A 22,390-nucleotide genomic window follows, 5' to 3' on the forward strand; every position below is an offset into this window, starting at 1 on the left:
GTTATAGTTGGTCTTTTTGACTTCATTTTAAATATTGCATTTTATATAGTGTGACATAGATCAATTAAGTTTATTCGTTCAGTATATTTTTACTTGTTATGCCTAATTCATGGGCATGATGTTGTCTGGTCTGTGCGTCCGTCCGTCCGTCCGTCCGTCTGTCCCGCTTCAGGTTAAAGTTTTTGGTCGAGCCGGGTAGTTTTTGATGAAGTTGAAATCCAATCAACCGTTAAGAATTAGTACACATGTTCCTTAATTATGATATGACTGATATGATATATCCGATTTTAATGTCAAATTGGAAATTATACCCCATTTTCACGGTCCACTGAACATAGAAAATGATAGTGCGGATGGGGCATCCGTGTCCTTGGGACGGCTGTTGATGCCGACAAGCATTAATTTGTTCAACTGATCATGATACACGATAGCATTTCTGATCTCCAAAACAAATAAAAAGTTCTATTTATGATGGCCCCCGATGAACCAAATAGATTTACAGTCATGGATGGACACTCAGTTTTATCATTCATGGGTCATCTCCCCTTTTCGACCCTTATCCTCAACTGGACTATAACGGTGACCTATAATTGTTAATGTTTGTGTCATTTTGGTCTTTTGTGGATAGTTGTCTCATTGGCAATCAAACCACATCTTCTTTTTTATATAACAAGGTTTTGAACCGAATTTCTTGACTAAATCAAGGATTTGTATAGCACTATACAAATCCTTGACTAAATTAAAAAAAATATATATCAATTTTTTTTTAGAATGCAATTATTCAGTCTTGAAATTTGAAATTTCAGATAAAGAAATAAATTATCTGTTTTTTGTAGTTCGGTTCATGGCAATATTTCGAGTTGGTTCAAGATTTTAGGGAACGTTGCATTTAGAGGTTCGCTTTGGTGTATGGCGATATCAAAATACGTCAGAAGGACTTCCGATGATTTGGAACGTGACAGCCGAGATCGTGTAAACAAACACTTTGTGGTGCATTCTAAAGACAACCCTTTTCACTCAATGTCATAAAGTCAGCAATGTGTAGTATAGCTGCTTAAATTTCCTATTCTGTAGTGTCACAGCGGTAAATACTGTTTTTATTCACTTGCATTGACCTACTTTTTCTTCGACCTTGTACCTCTGTGGATATATTTATCTTACTGATTACAACCCCTACTGACCGAATTATTTTTTAGTTTGAAGACAGTCTTTGTTAACTAAAATAACAAAACGATATTTTTTCCTATTCTTAGATGACAATTTTTATGCCAGTAATGAATGTCATTTATTTTCAGGTTAGTTAATTCTCAACTAAATTTTCCATGAAATGCATATACATGTATATGTCAAGAAATTTGCTCTACATGTATGGAAGACTGGAATTTGGGAATCTTTTATACACAAAAAACACTTCTAAGGTGCAAGTCTATTCACTTTCAAAGTAAATACATCTAAAATGATGGTCTGATATAAATGCCTTCCTTGTTGCCATACACCTTATGGCTATAGACATATTTACACTTGTATGCAAATAAGTCAGCCATTACATAACATCACACAGGTTTCCGTAAACTTTGACTTCATAATTCAAAATATTTGACGTCACAACTAAAATGTGATTGTTGCTTGACGTCAAAAGGTTATTCGGAGGTGATATAAGGTCATTCGGAGGCAAAATACAGTGTAAATAAGTTTATTTGTCCGCCATTACTGGATATCACACAGGTTCCACTAAAATTTTGACATCATAAAACAAAATATCTGACGCCACACTGAAAAAGTAATTGTTGTATGTGTCAAAAGTTCAAGTGGCTGGGTTAGCCAGGATAAGCGATATTAAAGGTGTATTATAAAATGGTCATCATAGTTGTTTAAATTTCTGGCAGAATATTGAATCTTTAAAGAAAACGTATACAAAATAATCTCCAGTTGCACTTCTTGTCAGTGATATTTGCAAATGGTCAAATTTTCAGTAATTAAATATGTTTTTTACAGTGAGAGGGCTCTATTCTCTATTCAACATGTTTTCATGAGTTGATGAAGGTAAAGTTGTTGGAACCTACATGTACAATGTTTATTGAGCTCGTTACTTTTTCTTAGGGGACACTGTGAACTATTGACCTTACTTAGGTGTCAATCTTTGTTGTCATTGTGTTAACATCTAAATAAAAATATCCATCTTTGAAACTACATTTGCACATGTACTGGATCAAACCTGTCTGCAATTTATACCTTATAATGATCATTTATAGAAATGTATTAACCATGCATAAATACATGTACATGTTAAAATCAGCAGCTTTACACATGTACAAGATGAGTCAGGTTCATTGCCTTGAAGTGAAATTTTGTACACAGATTTTCATATTCTGGTATCTTGTAAAACTACTATAGATAATAGATCAAAAAGAGCAGCTGATAAAAGCGAAAAAGAACAGATTTACCAAATCTACAAGTAGTTTAAGTTAGTCACATGACTAAAATTTTAAATGACTTCAGCTCCTTATTTTAAAAGTTTTTGCTTTTGATTGAGGATTTTTCTCTTTCTTATTAGCATTTGTAGTGAACACTTTATAATAGTATAAATATGTTTGTTATATTGCTGAAACTTTTCCATGCTAACAATATTTAAATATTTTGAGTCACTAGATTACTTTTGCTGTTTTTATCATTTTAGAAAAGGCATTAAGTGAAATAATACGTATGTTTTTTTTGCCAATTTTTATTAACATTCTGTAATTTCTGTATTATCATATTTTGCCATTTCATAGATTTAGAATTTATAATATCTCTGATATGATATTATAAATTAAATGCTTCATATTTTTTTTTCTTTATTCAGATGCTGTTCAACATGTCCAACAAGTAATAAATGTGTACAAATTTTATAAAAATTCAAATATAGCCCAATTACCATTTACCTCGTTCTCTACAGCAAATATAATTATTGGCTAATATAAACATGATAAATTCACTCTATTGTATAAATGTTTTAATTTATTTGTATACATAGATAAAAAAAAAAGAATCATTAAATAAAAAATTGCTGTTTCATTGCTTTTAGTAAATAAATGATTAATCAGATTTTGCAGCAACTTTCAACCAATCTTTCATTTTGAATCATGGGATTGAAGATAGCAAATACCTATTTAAATAATATTATAGTATTTACCCTTTTTATGTTATGAATGCACCACTTTTAAAATTCATTTAATTGTCCGATCGTGTGACAATGAAGCAAAGCTGTTTATATTATTTAAGGTCTGTTTAGATTGGATCTTTCTATGCTTTGCTTCATTTTTGTTCTTGTTTGCTAGACATAAAATGTTTTCTATGCTTTTTAGCTTACAATTTGGAGTTATGCTTATGTATGTACCATCGTATTGTCAATTGTCAACTATCGTTTGTATAAATATTTTGTCCCCTTCATGAAATTAAAGAAGCAAGGCTTACCCGCAATCTGTTTCCCTCAACTTTATCAGCAACATATTGGTTGGTGATTAGTTAAGTTTTATGGGGACCACTAGTAGTAGGTACATGGTATTGAAATCAGTATGCTGTTGCATTAGCAAATGTTAAAATTGAGAATGGAAATGGGGATGTGTCAGAGAGACAACAACTTGACCAAATAGCAGGCAACAGCCTAAGGCCACCAAAGAGTCTTCAATGCAGCGAGAAACTCCCGCACCTGGAGGTGTGCCTCAGCTGGCAATATAGGAAAGTTGTACTGACATAAGTAGTCTCTAAACACATTAGCTCCATGGAGCTTTCGTCAGTAGAAGCCATATTAACTATGTGTATCAGTGAGAAAAATGTAAAAGCATAAAAATAAAAACAGCTGGCCCCTAAACAAAAAAGTGTATACCATTCCAAGAGGAACTCCTTTTGCTATCCAGTTGTATTAGCATTGATATTTTTCATTTTTATGGAGGTTATTTGGTCTGGTTCATTGACCATAAATACTTTGTACAGTTTACACATTAAAGTATTGCTATTTTGATTTAAACATTTGCATTATATTATCAAAATAACATAAAGGTAAGACATAAGTCTGTGTCAACAGTTTATAAATCATTTTTATATTGTAATACTTTTGTTTTGTTTGTGTTGTGTGTTGATACATTGTACTGTCAAAAAAGAATATTTACAGTTCTGTTAGAAAAATAAGGAAACATGTATTTGCTATATTCAGAATTAATTATATATGTTTAAAATCCAAATAATAGGATTGTTACTTGAGAAAAAAATAAATAACAAAATAGAGAGAAAACAGAACAAACATGAGGCTTTTAAAATGTACATTATTAAGAATCACCTTAATGATTGAATTTACAATGGTACTCATCATATAAGAATGTATGCTCTTTTTGAAACTTTCTTATATGTTGCCTTAACATTACCGCATGATTTCCCCCAATTACCCAATGAAGTGAAAATCATAATGAAAAAAGTGTTGGATAACAGGGATACATTATTGTCTTAACTAGGCAAAACTTGCCAGAAATTTTGTTCCTTTTTTGTTTTTTTTATTAGTTAAATTACTAATAAGTTTTATTATTTTGAAATCTGCTTTAAATGTTCCACAAAATGATTCATGTACATGTATATATAATATATTGTATGACTGCCAATCAGACAACGCTCAACCAAAGACCAAATGATGTAGAAATTAATAACTATAACTATGGCTTTCGATAATTAACAAACCTATTGCTCAGAGACTGATATATAAAAAGCCATGAAAGAAAAATATAAAACAAATTACAACAAGAAACAAGAAAACTAGTGACATGATTTATGTAAACAAAATAAATAATAAAACAAAAAATGATATACAGCAACAAAAAAATCACCACTAAATTATAGTCTCCTGACTTGAGAAAATGTGACAAAAAATACCACAATTACAAAGTCTTCAGTGATTTGAAAACACCTTCACCATATTGCAACTTCTACTTAGTATATGAATTTAAAGTAGCAAAATATTGTGTCTCAAATCTTTCAGCGTATTTTTCATGTACAAAAAGTTAACCCAAATAAATACATGTACAATGTAAATAGTTATTTAAAGAAACTGATTTTTCTTTCGTTTTAGATGTATAAACGGACAGATGTTAAGATAAACAGGCTCTTCATCAGCTATGGATGAAGAGCTGAATCAAGCTTTTTATGCACCAAAGAAGCTTTTCAAGAAGAGGATAAGAGAGGAATCAGGATCTGAGGATTGGGCACAATATTTTAATAGTGATAGTTTCTTAGATTCACCGTCTTCCATTGACACAAATTTTCATGATTCAAGGTCTTTCTCGCCTGTGAATAATGGAGGATTTGTAGAGGACAGTTCAAATAGTTTTACCACAAAATTATTGAATGGTACTACTTATAATGAACCTACTAAATTTTACACAACCCTTAAACAACCAAATGGTCTGACTTTTTCTGATGATAGTAGATCCATTGGTTGGAGTAGTTTTGAAAGTTTTCAGGAAAAAAGAACTCCAAAATTAAATCATATTCATCATCAGTTGAATAGAACTACAGTTGATACATCTTTCATAAAGTCTGAACCTGATGATTTCTTTGATTATTGTGGACAGAGTAGTGTCCCTTTAAACAGTTTTCACAATAGATATATTCCAGTAAATGATTTCAATGATAGAAATGTTCCGTTAGATAGCTTAAAGGATTATCGATCCTCTTTTCCCAAAGAAAAAATCACTCGATACGAAAAGAGTAATGAAGAAGCAATAAATTTGACAGTCAATCAGAAACCAAAAACCGAAGAAAACATAAATCCAGGTATCCTTAAGGAGAAACTGTTCAAAACAGGTTCTCAATTTATTGAAAAATTTTCACTTCAATCTCTTAAAGAACAACTTAATGACGAGAATCAAGAACAGAAGAATCTTATTCCAATTAGATGTATACATAGTACAAAGAATGGTGCAAGGAATATAAACTTATTAGAATTGAAATTGGAGGCAATGGATGACCCTTCAGTAAGTAGACCTGGTTTAGTCAAGGACATATCTCTTCACCATTTATCATCCGGGAACCAGTATGACAATCAAGTTTCATCAACAAATTTTGATTTGGATTCTCAGATGAACACAACACAACAAGTGGTTGATGATGATTTAGATGAACTGATAGAGTCTGAGATTTTAAAGACATCATTTCCTTTAGAAAATGTTGGTGTTGACAAAGTTTCTTCTAGTGATTCTAAAATGAATCAAGTAAAAAGTGATGTAACTCCACCGAAGAAGCAAGGTAAAAAGTGGATGAAAGGTGATATGGTTTGCCAGGTTTGTGGTGATAAAGCAGCTGGATTTTACTGTGGAGCCTTTGCTTGTGAGGCTTGTAAGGTAAATTTATATTTTGTCATTAGAGATACAAGTAAAAGGAGATGAGTAGTATACTAAACAATAATGATAAAAATGAATGAGAGGGCACTCCAAAGACAAAAGCAAAAAGACATTGAGAGGGAAGCATATAGTCTTCAACAATAGACACATGTGTATACCATATCCCAAGCTGAATATTCTCTCAAATCTATTAAAATAAATGTGAATTTAACAGGACCAACCAAAAAAGTACTAAAGGAACAACCAAAGATTAACAAGAGTTTTGAGTAGATATACATGAGACCATGCTGATATCTCAAGTCAGTTGTACATAGATCTCATTTTAAATGTGCTTGCAATTGAAGCATTACATGTACATGTATATGGCATACTATGGATTCATTTATTTTCTTGTGTATCAATTTTCGTGGGTTGAGGAAAACTTGCATTTCCGTGGAGATTTGATTTGTTGTTTTGCCGATTTTGTGTACAAAGTCTATAGAATATTTGTAATTGGTTGACCATTTGAATTTGTGGTTTACTTGTTCCACGAAACCTACAAAAATTGGTATCCAACAAATAATAATGAATCCACAGTACAATGTCTTAGCTACGTACTTAGCCATGGTTTGCAAAGCATTATTCAGACAGAAAAAACCAAGACTGAAGAGCTGTGTTGCTTAAATAGATATAAATATATTAATATATGGATGACTATAATCCATGATTGAAAGGCAACAAGCCTCTCTGGCTTTACATTTTTTTAGCAACTGCAGTCTAGATTAACAATGATTTATGTGTAGATGAAATATTTATATACATGTAGAAGATTTATGACTGATAACATTTGTCTGAATCAACTAAAGGATGTGAAGAAAACCATTTTCTTTTTTATTTTAGAAATTCTTCATGAGATCTTGCAGGAATGACAAAACAAAATATGTTTGTTTACGTGATAAGAAATGTCAGATGACTGCTGAAAGTCGTGTCCAATGTCAGTACTGTCGTCTACAGAAATGTTTGTCATTAAACATGTATAGTCCAGGTAAATAAAAATTAAAAATGTTTGTCATTCTTGACATTCAATGTTCATACTCCTGGGTATTTATGGATGTATTCTTACCAAAACTTAATGTTTATTGTTAATAAAGTTATTTCCATTTCTGGTTTGATAAAAACAATTGGCAGCTTAGGCCAAATAGGTAGTAATTGTATATGTTTTACAAATGAGAGTTCAGGAATTATCTAAACAAATTCAATTTTCCATGGAATTTACACTGTGAAAACTGATTTAGGCGACTCAGTTAAGTTATGAAATTGAATAAATATTTCTGAATTATGTATTAATAATTTACTTGTTCCTCTTTGATTTCTCATACACCAGATTAAGATAAGGCAGGAGGGGAGTGTGGTAATAAGTGAATGTTGTATCGACTTTTCTATAAATCTTCAACTTCTCAGAACCATTATGACCATTGTTTTTCATAGAACATAAGTAATTATATTGACAGCTAAGATATCAAAACAACTGATGATCTGACATATATAACTTTCTTTCTTTTACAGGAAGTGATGTCAAAAAAGAGAATGTAGGAGATATCCCTTGTCGAGTTTGTGGTGCTCCATCATCAGGATTCCATTTTGGAGCTCTAACCTGTGAGGGGTGTAAGGTGAGGATAAAAGATACATTTGCCTATACTCTATGCTGTTTAGATATACGCAACTTCTCTTAAGGGGTTGAAAGCAAACATTTATAACCTTGATTTTAAGTGAAAATTTTGTTGACATTCCTGAATTACAACTTTATTTTGTGGACACAAAAAACATAGCTCAGAAAGCCAAAGAAAAATGGTTTCTGTTGCAATAAGAAATGTGGTTGCCAATCAGAAGTTTTATTTTAGAATTTAGAAATATATGATAAAATATGCAGAATTCTTTATATAAGATATTTATATTACATTATTACACAAAGAACACTTTACAAAAGGATTTGAGAGGAAATAGAATTAAAAAATAAAAACCTCCCACCTTCCCCAATTTTTATTTCTACAACTAAGATTACAATCTTAAAATTAGTTTTAGTTGGCCTCATCAGAAATAGTATATTCTTTCTTTCGGGAAGAACTTGGAACAAATTCAAGTAGAACTGAATGAAGTTGTTAAAAGAAAGAATTCATCAGCTGTATAGAAAATAAATGATCAATGTATAACAATATTCACACTAAATGTATATTTTTCTAGGGATTCTTTAGAAGAATGGCAAAGGAGAGAGAGCTTGGTAAATACAGATGTTCAAAAACAGGGTCATGTGAAATAAATACCTCCACCAGAAATCTGTGTAAAAGTTGTAGATATAAAAAATGTGTTGATGCTGGCATGTCAATAGAAGGTAATTAATAATATATTAGATTAATGAGGTTAGGTTAGGCAAGGGTTGGGTGCTCACAAACATGTTATATGAGAATGCATCCTCAACAAACATGTATAAAGTTGTTTGAACCTACAAAAATTTACATACCGGTAACTACATTTTCTTTGTTTGATAATATTTTTGATCATTATTCTTTAATTTATATGAAAAAAATATATAAACTAAAATGCAGAAAAGTATTTTTTGCAATATGGCTATGAGAACAGATTTTCCAAATGGAAATATGCCATTTTGATTATGTTTACCTTCTGTAGCAGAGGGCTCTTGTTCTTTTGTATGATTTCAACTGGATATCTGGAGTACTGAAAGTACTTTTCTTTATTATTTTAAGGAAGTAGAATTGGAAGACAACCAAATGCAGTCAAATATGCGATCTCATTAGAAGTTAAAAACCAATCAGGGACAAGAACAGAAGGTGATGACAGAGTAGGGTTTTCATTAGAAGACTTGAGTAGTAATTCTACAGTGAAAACAGAAATTGATACTCCTGAATCTGTCCAGATCAAGAGACCACATAGTAAAAGTAGTGAAGAAGATGGTTCTTCCCCACAGAAGATAGTCAAGCAGATGTCTGTGTTTAAACCTGCATGTAGAGAAGATTATGCGGAGACAATTAAATGGATTGAAGATTGTGATAAAGATTTAAAAAGTATTCAGATAACTGTAAGTCAATTGTTAAATATTCAAGATTTTATCTGACCTTATTTTCACGGCTCATCGGTCAATGTTTTGTTTTCTGGGTAAAGTCTGTTTCTTAGATACTATGAGCAATATGTTGATTATATTTGGTGTATGGAATGATTGTTAGGTTTACATATCTGTGTGGCATGATACATCTGACCTTGACCTCACATAAATTGTTCATTGCTCATTGTTCAGTTTTCATGGCTTGGTTCATTTCTTTGATACTATAAGCAAAAGTTCAACTATATTTGGTGTAAGGAATGATTGTAAGGTGTAAATGTCTGTCTTGCCAAGTATATCTGACCTTGACCTGATTGTCATAGATTTTTGATAATGTTACTTCTGGTAAAACTTGTGTCTTTGAGAAGACCAACACTAAATCAAGTATGGTCATTAAAGAAGGCAAGAAAGACAGTCAGAGTTGCACTCTTATAAAAACTTTGTTGGTTTTGGGGACTTACAAACAATATTTCCTAATCCCTTTTTTGAATATTCAAATGTTATCACTTTCAAAAGAAAGAGGATGGTAGAATCAGTTTCACTTATTTTTAATTTTGTTAAAAAAAATCTTGTTTTTCCATATTTTACATATAAAGGACTTAATTTTCTGCCAGGAAATATTACATTTAGTCTAGAGTTAAAGTTTTAAAACATTTATTAGATTTTTAAACTATCCTAAACTTGGACAGAAGCTTCTTACAATCAAAAGTTAGTATCAAGAGGTATATTGTTATTATTTTTTTTCCTCATTTTGTTAGCCTGTGATTAACAGCAAAAGTATGTGAGACACTTGGTTCCAGGGAATCCTAACAAATTTTGTTTAGATTGGGGTAAAAAAAATTGTAAATAGTCATAGTCCATGTATGCGAACAGTATGTTATAATCGGATGACGATGGAATATTGTAAACCAAAAGAAGAAGAATTTGATACAGAGACTTTCTGACAAAATTACATTTTATTTAAAATAATTACTGAACAGATATATCATGTTAAGGAGGGGTATTTGCGAAAAATGCCAGTCGAGAGAATGAGCCGTAAGGCTCAAGACTGGTATTTTTCGCAAATACCCCTCAAGAACATGCTATATTTGTTTAATTACACTGAATGTAAATGTTCAAAAACGCATTGATGATCGTGACGTCACAAGCGTCCAGTCGGATAGAGTATTTTTTGGCAAATACCATGGCAGAGATGGTAAAAAAGGCATATCATTTTTGCATATACTCCAGTGGTTTTAAAAAATTAACGATATTCATTTCATAATAGTAAATTGGTGAAAAATACACTGGCTATCAACCAATCAAAACCCAGGATTCTTACATAAGGTGTAATTAATCTCTAAATCTCATATTTTTTCAGAAGCGGGATAGTGAGAAGAATATTTTATCTATAACAGATGTGGCTGAGATTTGGGAAGAAATTGTCAAACCATTTTACTACCATTCTTCTGTTATTATCAAATTTGCCAAAAAATGTCAACGTAAGTTTATATTTTTATTTTTTTGTCCTGTGCAAAAACCTTTGACTTATATATAAAAAAAAATCAGATATATATGAATTTTGAAAGTTGAACTAATTTTTTTACGTTTTCATAATTATCAGATAAAAATGTAAATAACAAGATTTTCATATTGGAAGTGGAATCAGAAGTTCAAATGTTTTGCAATTCATGAATTCTTTTCAACAACATTAGTTTCAAACCTATTCAATTTGAATGACTATATGTTATGTTATGAAACTTTTAAAACTGTAAGATGTAACCCAACATGGTTAAAAAATATCATGTCTCGTAAATAAGACATCTGTTTTTAGTATATAGAAAAGTGAATATGATATGATTTTCCAATATCACACATATCATCCCTAAACCAATATCCCAATATCCCCCCCCCCCCCCCAAAAAAGGAAAAAAAAAAACACAACAAAAAACAAACCCAGATCTCCATGATTGCATATTGGTGTATAGGTTTGATATGTTTGCTACTGAAAATGCCATATACTATTGTAATTTCTCAATTTATTATACCGTCACTCAAGCATTTTTTTTTATAAATTACAAAGGTTTTACCTTCACTATTTACATAAATACGCTATTTGTTCATCTAAATGTAGTAGTTATTGTACAAGACATTAAAAGATATTGTACTTTTTCAGCATTCCGTAAACTTGCACTGGAAGATCAAGTCCGGATGCTACAGCAGGCCCTTTATCCAATAAGTATATTGAACCACTGTAGATATTATATTTTGGAAACAAAACAATATTCCTATTTTGGATGGTCAGTGATAGAGAGGGAACATATTTGGAAATATTTCCCGTTTTATCGTATTCTCGGGGAACATTTTGAAAATACCGGTGATAATGTGAAGTTACTTGGTTTAGATGATGATGAATTTACAATTCTTTCAACTCTTGTTTTGCTCAATCCAGGTGAGTTATAAAATAAAATATTTTTAGTTGTACTCATGAAAGGAAGCATTATTTATTTTTCTCTACCACTTTCTGAATGGAGAACTTTGATATCTGTTGAGTGTTTGTCTATCACAAAAAATATAAAAAGCAATAAATGGACCTGCACTTTAGTACTTAGTACAGTGTTTTATTTCATTGTTTATAAGTTTTATAATCAATCCTTTTAATAAATTGACACCACTTTTTGACGTGTTGATCTAAGTACTGTAAATTCAGAAATTAATGCGAGGTTTTTATTATTGCGAAAAATGCGAGAGAGTTGTAAACGCAATAATTTAAACTCGCATTATGAAAAATTATATATGGATTAAACAGGATTTTCTCAAAATCGTAAAATTTAAAATCGCAATGAAGTCTAAAATGACAGAATCGCAATAATAAATGCACGCAATAATTTATGAATTTACAGTAAATGTTACAGGATGAATATTGCAACAATTAAGACACATATTTTAGATATTGATGGAAAATATCTATTTAAACAAATTTATTATGTCACATTATCTTCAATTGTTGATGTTTCACAGTTATAAATTAAAGATTAAAATGGATATTTACAGTAATGGTTCTTTTATATTTTTTCATTCTGTACCATAATTGTTTGCCATATAATATTATTTTTTAATGCCCAATCTGCTATAGTAGGGGGACATAATACATTGTGTTTTTGGTGTGTTAGTAAATTAGAATTAAAATTTATGACAGCATCATAGAATCTACTGTTCTGTTGATCTGTTAATTGTGGATGATTGAGTTCTTAAAGGTCCTCAAATTGTCCCAATTTTGTAAAATCTTACTAATGAATCAGTTTTAGAGTTGTAACTTGAGAATCTCACAAATGACAGGGGAGACAACTGTCAATCATGTAATTAACCTATAAACAGCAATTTATGGGTTTTGATTGTCTTTCTAATAAACCAAATGTAATATGAAACAAAATGATAATGATCAGCTGACCATGTCTTGTTATTGTGTGTTGTACATGCTATCAAATTATCTGTCAACTGTTTTCTGTATTTCAAATTTGAATAAAAGAAAGCAAGAAAGCTGTAGATAATTCAAACTGATCTTATCTAAATACAGATCCTGAGTTCACACTTCACTCACAAACAAAGCATGAATATATGATCTGTATGTTAATAAAATTTTATTTGCATTAACCACTCATCCTATTAAATAGTACAACTGATTTACTCCTAATAAATGACGATAAAACAAACCAGCTGAGTGATAAGGCAACCTCTGCATTACACAATTCTCCAAAGTTATAACTGAAAAATTATAGCTGGCTTCCCATTTTAAATAGTTTCGGAATCTAAATTCACATAAATAAATCATAAAATTGGTTGTATTCATGTCAATATTCTATTATGAATGTACTTATTAAAAATTGGTTGTATTCATGTCAATAATCTATTATGAATGTACTTATTACAGATGTGCCTGGTCTTATAGACAAAGAAAAAGTTCGACAGCTTCAAGCAGAACTGTTAGACTTTTTAGAATATTATCTATCAAGTAAGTATATACTTATTTTCATTATACCTACTTAGCAGGGAAATTTTTAACGAGGCGTTATAATAAGATGAGAGATTTATCAAGATATCATGTTGATATATTCTTTCTTTAATCTATAGTTTAGAAGCATGATAAGTTTTTTTTTATTCATTCATGGAGATAGTGTATGTATCAATTTATAGGGGTACTATATAATCAAAAATAGATCAGTTTGTTTCTCTGGAGAAAATATTCAAAAATGGTTGAAAAGTCCCAACTGATTTTGTTTCAAAAATTAAAAAAAGTTGATCCAGATCATTCAACTTCTTATCCAAAGTTACATCTTATGTTGCCCTTATTCTTAATTACATATGGTCAAACATGAACAGGTTATTCAGCTGATTCAAACCAATGGTATGTTTGCCAGATATCTTTAGGTATGGTCAAGTTGTACCATGCATGCAATCACACTTGTAGAACCAAGGAAATGGATATGAACCTGTGAGCAGCTGAAAACAATGTAACTACACACATTTTAAAATTATCAGGTCACAAAGTACGGTATATTGATTTGCCTCAAACTCAACTTTGTAATCATTTTATTTATATTTCCAGTTACCTATCCTGATCAGCCCTCTAGATATGGTTTGGTATTAGTGAGACTCAGTGAATTAAATTTTTATGCTTTCCAACATTTGGAAGGTATCCGGGAGATGTTACGGGTTTATCCTTTCCTCAGTATGCCACAGTTATACAGGGAGATGTTTATCAATGTTTAAAAAGGTAAGTTTACTTGAAGCCTGACTGCATTTCATTTTATATATGCTACATATTTACACTTAAATAGCTTAATTTGCTGTTACAGTGAAACTCCATCATAAACTATAACATTCATTGGTCATTGTGTTAAGTTTCCATTGTTTCGTCTGTTTATCAGATACGATAAGCAATAGGCTAGCCATAATATAGGCATTTTGGGCCGAGGTGGTTCAAAGCAATAATTAATCAATCCTAATCAATACATCAACAATTGTTGTTGGTCTGTTTCTGAGGTGTTATAACCCCAAATGAAACAGTATAGTTGGTGTAAGGATTGATTGTAAGGCGTACATGTCTGTCTGGCATTCATTTTCTTCATTTTCATGGTTCATTGGTCAATGTTAAGTACTTTGTGGTTTAGTCTATATAAGTAAATTGACCTGTATATTTGGTGTGTATAATGATTGTAAATAGGTGCACATGTCTGTCTTTTATTTCATTGATTATGTTTAGTGTTTGTGATACTAGAAAAAACTTAATATTACATGCTTCCAACATGCTATCAATTTTGATAATTTAACCAGGTGAAAGACACCAATATATGCTATGTTGTTTTATTTATGCAATATCATTTTAGTAAGCTCAATCTAACTGGTGGACTCCAGTCATAATACTCACATTAATGAAAACCTTGCAATAATTTCTGAATTAACAGTTATAGGAACACAAAAAAACAGAACACAACATAATTTTAATTTTGATTTTTTACACACAAATTAATGATGTAATAACTCTCATTTCAGATCTTTTCACTGGAATCAAACACATATCAGAAGTTACGGGTTTTCACAGTAACCACAAGATATTATTACCCATCATTCTCTAGGAAATTGTGATTGATGACAGATTTACTGATATATTTATTTGTTAAGACTGATTTTACTGTATTTACTGTTGAACACTTTTTAAAAAGTTTTAAAAACTTGACTCTTTCCTGGTTGTCAAAAATATTTTTTTTGAAAAGGAGACACTTTTTACGAAATACTTGCTATTCAGTCAGTTGTTTTTCTGAGATTTTTTTTTGCAGATTAAGATGATTTGCATTTAAAAAACATTATAGATTTATGATAAATTTAGTTTTTCTCATCAAATTTGAAATGGGCTGGTAATTACTCTCAGTTTAGGGTACATCCATAAGAATATACACATTAACGCTCAGTAACACTTAAAGTTTAAGACTAAAGTTCAGTTATAAGACACAATGTAATAAGTATTGTTGTTTGTGCATCTAGGGCAGCATAACAGCATTTTGCACATTATTGACTTCACCTTTATAGCTTACTTTAATTTTGAAAGTAATCACACACGGTTTTATACCATGGTATACAGGAGTAAAAAAGACCCATTGGTGGCCTTCAGCTGTTTTCTTCTTTTTGATTGGTCTTTGACACATTCCCAATTTCCATTCTCAATTTGAATCAAACAAACAATAGGTTACCTGACATACTTTTACGAATAAGTTTGGTTTTCAGGAGTGGTTTAGGTCTTTAGGATAATTTGTTGATTTGAGGATGCATACAGTGAAGTGAGGTAGTAGCCCATCAAAATAAGGTCACTCTAGCCTACATTACTTGTTAATTGCCATTGGAAAAGATTTATCATTAATTATTGGGATGTTTATACATTATCTATATAAAATAATGGTCATTCTTACTTTTCACAATTTTGGGAGTTTAATAACTGTTACCTCTAAAGTAGGTTCTGGGATACCAAGTCGCCATTAATCTAACACGAATCCATTAAACATATGTGGGATCCATAGAAACATAACTACCTCTTTATAAAAGTAAGCCATCCTGACATACATTTTTTGCTTCAATACCTATGGTTAAATTATACATCTGACATTATTTCTCAAACACTTTAAAACTTACCATCATATACTGATATATTTTATTCTGGTGCACCCAATTAAATCAATGCAGTGTAAACCTAAGTGTTTTTGATAGATTATTAGTAGTTGTATGTAGACGCATTGGCATACACATGTAAAATTCAAAAGCAGAATATCATGAAATCAGTTCCTTCAACTGTTGAATTTTCTTATTAGTTTTGTAAATGCTTGATAATTATGTATCCATGTTGTTTGAAGCCATTTTGAATATGCTGCTTATTTGTTTGTTTTAAAAAAATGCATACATTCACATGAGAATGAGAATTCATGATCCCTTTTCTAGTAGATGAAAGAAGATAATAGTATTGTATTCTGTACACTTTATTAAATAATTTCCTTTTTTGAGAAATAAAAAATATGTTACTTATTCAGGGGAGATAAGAAATAATATGTCATTTTCAGGGGATATATATGCTTGTTTGTATAAAATATTAGAATTTATAACCATATTCATCATAAGAAGAAAAGTAGTGACCTATACCTCTAAAATTTAATTTTCAATGTACATATGTTTATCTCTGTGAAATTTGTATCTCTGTGATCTCTAAATTTCAACTAATCTCTTCCTACCCTCAGAATAAGTATGTTTTGATTTGTACCTTGTGATAGGCCAATTCAAAAATAAAGACTCAACATGTCAGAACAAAGCAGAGTATATTACTATCTTATTAACATGTAATTCGGCTGATTTTGCATGTGATGTTTGCTGAAGCACATCAATAAGCCTTCAATCAATCAATACACTACAGAACCCCTTTAAAGCATTGAGTATGAAAAATCAGGGATGCTTATCTTTGTAAGATAATAAAGCTGAAAATTCTTTTCATTTAGGTTAGTGAGAAATTTTTTAATGCAAATGATATAGGAAAATATTTTGGTTTGAATATGTGTACACTAATCCATATGATAATATGTGCATATTTACTGGTAATTGTACATAATCTAGAGAAGCATACATTGTTAATATTTCAAATTATTGTAAAAGTATATGTGATAAACTTGTTACTATTTATTGTTAGCAATTTTATCTACGACTCTATACATAAATGTTTTTGTTACTGTTGATACCGGTTTATATTCTGAGTGTGATATATATTTACATTTAATACAACACATGATAAGTTTTGTTATTCTTTTTTAAAGTTTTAAGCAGAATTACTTCATCTTAGAAAATTAATGATATGTTTATTTTATTTGAAAGAAGCCTTTATTTTTACAACGGATTGTTATTGATATTTTTCAATTTTAAGTATTTTGTTAGAAATCCTTTCAAGCCTTGTTTAGATTGAAAATAGTAAAATATGACATTGGGGAGGAAATTAAGTGATTTATAATGTAGATTGTGCTATTCTCACAAGTTATTATTTTCATCCACAAAATTCAGCTTGAATAACATTTTGATTTCACAGAAACATGTAAAGTTATGTGAAGCAACATTATTTAGTATATGATGTAGACTTCTTAATATTTAATTTGCAGTAGGTTTTGACAATATTTAGGTTTTTTCCCTGTGTGTGAAACAAATATATGGAAAATTAGCCCTACCCATTTCATAAGCCATACATTGTGAACTCTCAATCAATATCCCTTATTTTGACACTATTAATGGCATTTTTCTGAAATATTTAGGGCCTTATCATTACTACGTTAATTGTTCATTCCTCCCCAAACTTGTATGATCATTCTTTTATAATTTGATATACAATTTAATAGAAAAAATGAAGACTTATTTAAATATTGGTATTACTATATATTTCATCACTATAAGCTTTATCCAACTATGAAATTTCTCAAAATACAAAGCTTTTTGGTTGTGCATTCTGTGTCTATATCAAAGTGTCATTGAAAATCATGGAAAGATCTTTTCCCTTTTCCTAAAAGATCATTTTTCTAGTCTTTCTTTTTATCAGGAGTAACATACTTTTATTTCAAAACCATTATTACTTCCTTGAAATATTTATATTGATGTTATTATTATATGATTATGTAGAGTTTATATTAGAATTATCTTTGTTTAATGCTTAGCTTTACTATAGGAATGTGCTATAACTAATTATATTTTAAACACTTGGACAATCTTTGTAAATGATAACGCTCAATGAATTGAGTCATATATATATATATATGTAGCTTTGTGTATGTATGTGTGTGTGTGCATGATTATCACCTATAACATTTCACAAACATGATTATTTTTATAAAGATTTGTTTTATATCTTGCACCTAACAGTTTTGGGGTTAAAGATTGCATGCAGAACCTTTAAGTTGCTGACTTGAATCAACTTTTCAGATTTTATCACTACTTTTTAAACAAACAAAATAAAGTACATTAAGCACAACATACTATTCTTCCTATCCATGGTAATTTAAAAAAAACAAATATCTATGAAGTATAAAACTCAAAGATTAAAATTTTGAAAATGATTTGTAGTTGTACAATAATACTTGTCAAGAAAACTGCATAAATTATTGCATGGGACATGAATCTAGTATCTGTTTTTAAAATATCAGTGATGTCATTATTAAACATAATATTAAAAATATTACTTATCTTCCTTAGTCGATAATTTTAGATGAATCTTCCAATTCTTAACTCAATTTGATGTTTAAATTATAGTTTCCACTGCAAATTGAATGTAATTTGTACCCTTAAATGCTCTCTTGCACTATGGTTTTGTACTGTTATGGTACATGTCTGTCGTCTATTATGCATCAAGTAAGATAATGTAAAGACAAAACAAATTTTATGTCTAAAAAGATTACATTGAAAGAATAACATTCATCGTTTTAGGGAAAGACAAAGAAAAAAATAGAAAAATGAGAATTATGAATATAAATGTAATCTATGCATTTCTAAAAGACAAAAGGTTTTTTTATACCCCTATACTACCATATAATTCTTTCTTTTCTCTTCTGTTGCTATATATACTTTTATATATAAATTTTTATTGCTTATTCATATATTGAATGGGATATTTGAATTCTTTTTCCATAGCCTAAAGATTAACAAGTATTTACTGGGGATCCAAATATCAGAACTTCAGAATCTTTTTTTTTTGGTCGGATTTTAATGAATTTTTGTTCTTATTATAAAACTAGATTGAAGTAAAAGATATAACAAAAAAGTGAGGGACTGATAAGAAAAGCTTGATACTGTATAATGCTGGGCATTGAGCAATTGTTTAATTTCTTAGTGCTACTTGATACATAATTTTGGTGCAAATTATGGAAAATCCCTATGTGTATAAATAGTATATTATTATTGATTTACATTTGTATTAAGAAGGTTATGAAAATAGAATATAAGTGCAATTATTGTTGTTGTATATTTCAATTGATTCCAGTACATGTATTGCTATCAATAGGTTTTACCTGGTATTATTCTGTAGACAGGATCACCATTGTAATTTTATGTACATATACATAGCTCATCTGTTTATAAACTACATAATCATATGTTAAAGATGTTTGCTGCTCTTCGTTTTGACTTTTTGTCATTATTCATGTAGTGCCATTCAAAATTTTGTCTGCTAGCCTCTACTTTTCTTTTCATAATTTTGTTACCTGTATTTTAAAAAGCTTATAAAATTCTTTTTATTTATTCATAGGAAAAAGGTGCCAGTGTTAAATTGATGAAAAGTCTAAGATATTATAATTTCCTGCCAAGTTTTCAATTTATTATATCTCATAAAAAAGGATATAGATAAAAAAAAAAATCTGCTTTTAAGCCCCTTTAATTATATACTATCAATGTATAACAGTCTTTCAAAATACTAATTATTTAAAGACAGAGGAGCCAACATCCTTAAAGTATTATCAGAAATGCAGTACATTTACTTAACTTGCTGTAGACAGACATGTATACCCTGGATATTTCTTTGTTTGTACTCATACTAGGCCAGTTTAACATATACTTGTGAATACTGCTCATTATGAATATTATTTTATCATGTCTTAATCTGCTTAACTACATCATTTTTAATCTGACTAACTTAGCCTATCTGTTTTCACCGTAACTGGAAAATATAGTCAAAATGTATGCTTGGCCTTGTACAGATTGGGTGTGATATAATCCAATTATTTACCCAATGACATTTGCTTAGGTGAGACATAATGATGGAAGTGAAATTATAATAAATTCATTTAAGTTGTATCTTGGTCGTTTGGGGTCGAACAACTGGTCTTTTTTTTTTGATAGCTCATGACAAAAGTCAGTTTAATCCTTGCAAAGAAATTTGGGAATGCTTTTCATGACATTACTTGGGATTTTTTTCAAATTGTTTGTTAGTTTCTGTATTATTAATTTCACATTTCTATAAATAGGTACTCTCATACATGTATATGTTTTGTTGATGATGATGATGTGTTTAGATTTTGTTCATATTCCTAAACATTTGAAGCTACATTATGGATATGAGTAAATATTTAGATAAAAGCACAAAGTCATAAAATTTTATAAATCCTCATACATCTATCCTTAGTATGCCATTTTGTATGACTTCAATCATATAACCCTAAAAAGGGAAGGCACATTTTAACAGCAGGTTACTTCAATGTGATCTGATGTTAATTCATTCTTTCAATAAAATGTATTGGAAAAAAATGGAAACTCTTCAGTAAAGATTAGAATATATAGTTTACAAGTTAGATTGGACTAATAGAGTACAATATAATGTTTACAGATTTTGATGCACATGAATTTTCAAAAGTAGACTATTTTCTTGACATGAATCAAGAAAATAAATGTAAAGCTAGTATAAAAGCAAGAGTGGATTTTATTCATCTTTTTTTATGTAGAATTATATAATTAAAATAATGTTACAGATAAATAAAAGCTTTTAATATATGTTTTATTTATAATATAATATTGATTGATTTTCTTTTATTTATACCTGTTTAACACTAACTTGAAATTGCTTTTTACAATCAGCTCAAAATTTGTGTTCCTGTGTAAAAATTTAGTAGACACATTGAATGTGCAAACTATTTTAGTTATTAAGTAAATAAAAGATATCTAGAAACTTAAGTCCAGAGTAATAAACCCCTATTTTCTTTTACATTACCGGTAATCATGAAAGTATGTTGAATCATGCTAGATGATTAATTGAATCATTTTGATATATTATATGTTTTGATATATAAGAAATAAAAAGACAATTCTTTCTAATCCATTGCTCCATTTATATTAGTATGGATGTTTTTATAGAATGATAGTGCTGGTGTATTATGACTGACAGTAATACATTATGTGTTACCTAATCCTTCTATCAGCATTGTTAAATATACTTGTTGTTATATTAAATGACTTCTCAATACATTTATTCTTAGTTTTTATTCAGTTTTGGTCTTTGCATATTAATACACAGCCAATTTTGCATAGATACTATTTTTGTACTTAAAATCTGTAGTACTGAAAATTTACTTTTGATATTTAGTACTATTTCTTTACTTTAAAATTATTGTACTATTTACGTACCTGTATTTTACATTACTAGATTTGTACTTAAAATTTTTGGTACAGAAATAATACCAAAAGCAATCACAATATTCCATGTTTAAAAATCATAATATGAAGAGATTGGAAGTAGACATACTATCAAATTGCTTAAAATGTGATGTAACCAAAAATATGTAGTACTTAAATTTTCAAGTACAAATCAAGTACTGTAAAATACAGGTACCTAAATATTACAATACTTTTAGAGTAACAAAATAGTACTGAATATGAAAAGTAGATTTCACGTACTACAGATTTTGGTACAGACATAGTACCTATGCAAAATTGGCCGTGTATATGATAGTTTAACTATCTGCCATACCAATATGTGTGGGATATTCATCACCAATGAGACAGCAACCTTATATACATCACACAACCTTGAAAATTATCATGTGTATATTAGTTATATTGTTTGCAGTGAGATTATTAGGCAATTTATGGCATTTCTTGGTCCATGACCACAATTGATGTCCTTTGAATTCCGTTGTCCACAAATATAGTCCCTAGTGCGGTCAGTGTGTTTCTTGCCAATTTTTTTTGTACCCCTTCCAAATGTATTTCTCCATGTTTTATTCCTCAAATAGCAAGTCGGGGATGAAATGACACTGTCAAAAAATTTGGGTCATGAATTGTAAAGTGAAGTAATGATTTGGTCCAGTTGAAAAAGGTTAAAAATTAGCACTTTGGAAGCTGTCAAAAGATTTCAAGACCCTCTTAACATAAAATTGTCCATATTTTGAGTTAGAGC

The 22,390-nt window shown here is 29.8% G+C and overlaps 1 protein-coding gene across 2 annotated transcripts; it reads left to right on the forward strand.

The window, feature by feature from the left end:
• Positions 1-937: 937 nt before the first annotated feature.
• On the forward strand, positions 938-21,459 carry LOC134712212 (uncharacterized). 2 transcript variants are annotated; one of them, XM_063573539.1, is made up of 11 exons: positions 938-1,084; positions 5,096-6,365; positions 7,245-7,389; positions 7,911-8,014; positions 8,586-8,733; positions 9,107-9,438; positions 10,820-10,940; positions 11,615-11,890; positions 13,370-13,450; positions 14,045-14,212; positions 14,992-21,459. In XM_063573539.1, exons 2-10 carry the CDS (start codon positions 5,142-5,144, stop codon positions 14,206-14,208), a joined length of 2,595 nt encoding a protein of 864 aa, XP_063429609.1. In that variant the 5' UTR covers positions 938-1,084; positions 5,096-5,141; the 3' UTR covers positions 14,209-14,212; positions 14,992-21,459. The 2 variants fall into 2 exon arrangements, with proteins under 2 accessions (XP_063429609.1, XP_063429610.1); XM_063573540.1 differs by lacking the exon at positions 938-1,084 and adding an exon at positions 1,108-1,295.
• Positions 21,460-22,390: the final 931 nt, after the last annotated feature.

This window comes from Mytilus trossulus, chromosome 3 (genome assembly GCF_036588685.1).
Source record: "Mytilus trossulus isolate FHL-02 chromosome 3, PNRI_Mtr1.1.1.hap1, whole genome shotgun sequence".
NCBI classification, from domain to species: domain Eukaryota; kingdom Metazoa; phylum Mollusca; class Bivalvia; order Mytilida; family Mytilidae; genus Mytilus; species Mytilus trossulus.

Excerpts from the sequence above, each read along its gene's own strand:
- LOC134712212 (XM_063573539.1), top strand. The coding sequence starts at position 5,142 with ATGGATGAAGAGCTGAATCAAGCTTTTTATGCACCAAAGAAGCTTTTC. Across the intron at positions 8,734-9,106 it reads TGCTGGCATGTCAATAGAAG|GAAGTAGAATTGGAAGACAA; the intron begins GTAATTAATAAT and ends TATTATTTTAAG. Across the intron at positions 13,451-14,044 it reads TTTAGAATATTATCTATCAA|TTACCTATCCTGATCAGCCC; the intron begins GTAAGTATATAC and ends TTATATTTCCAG.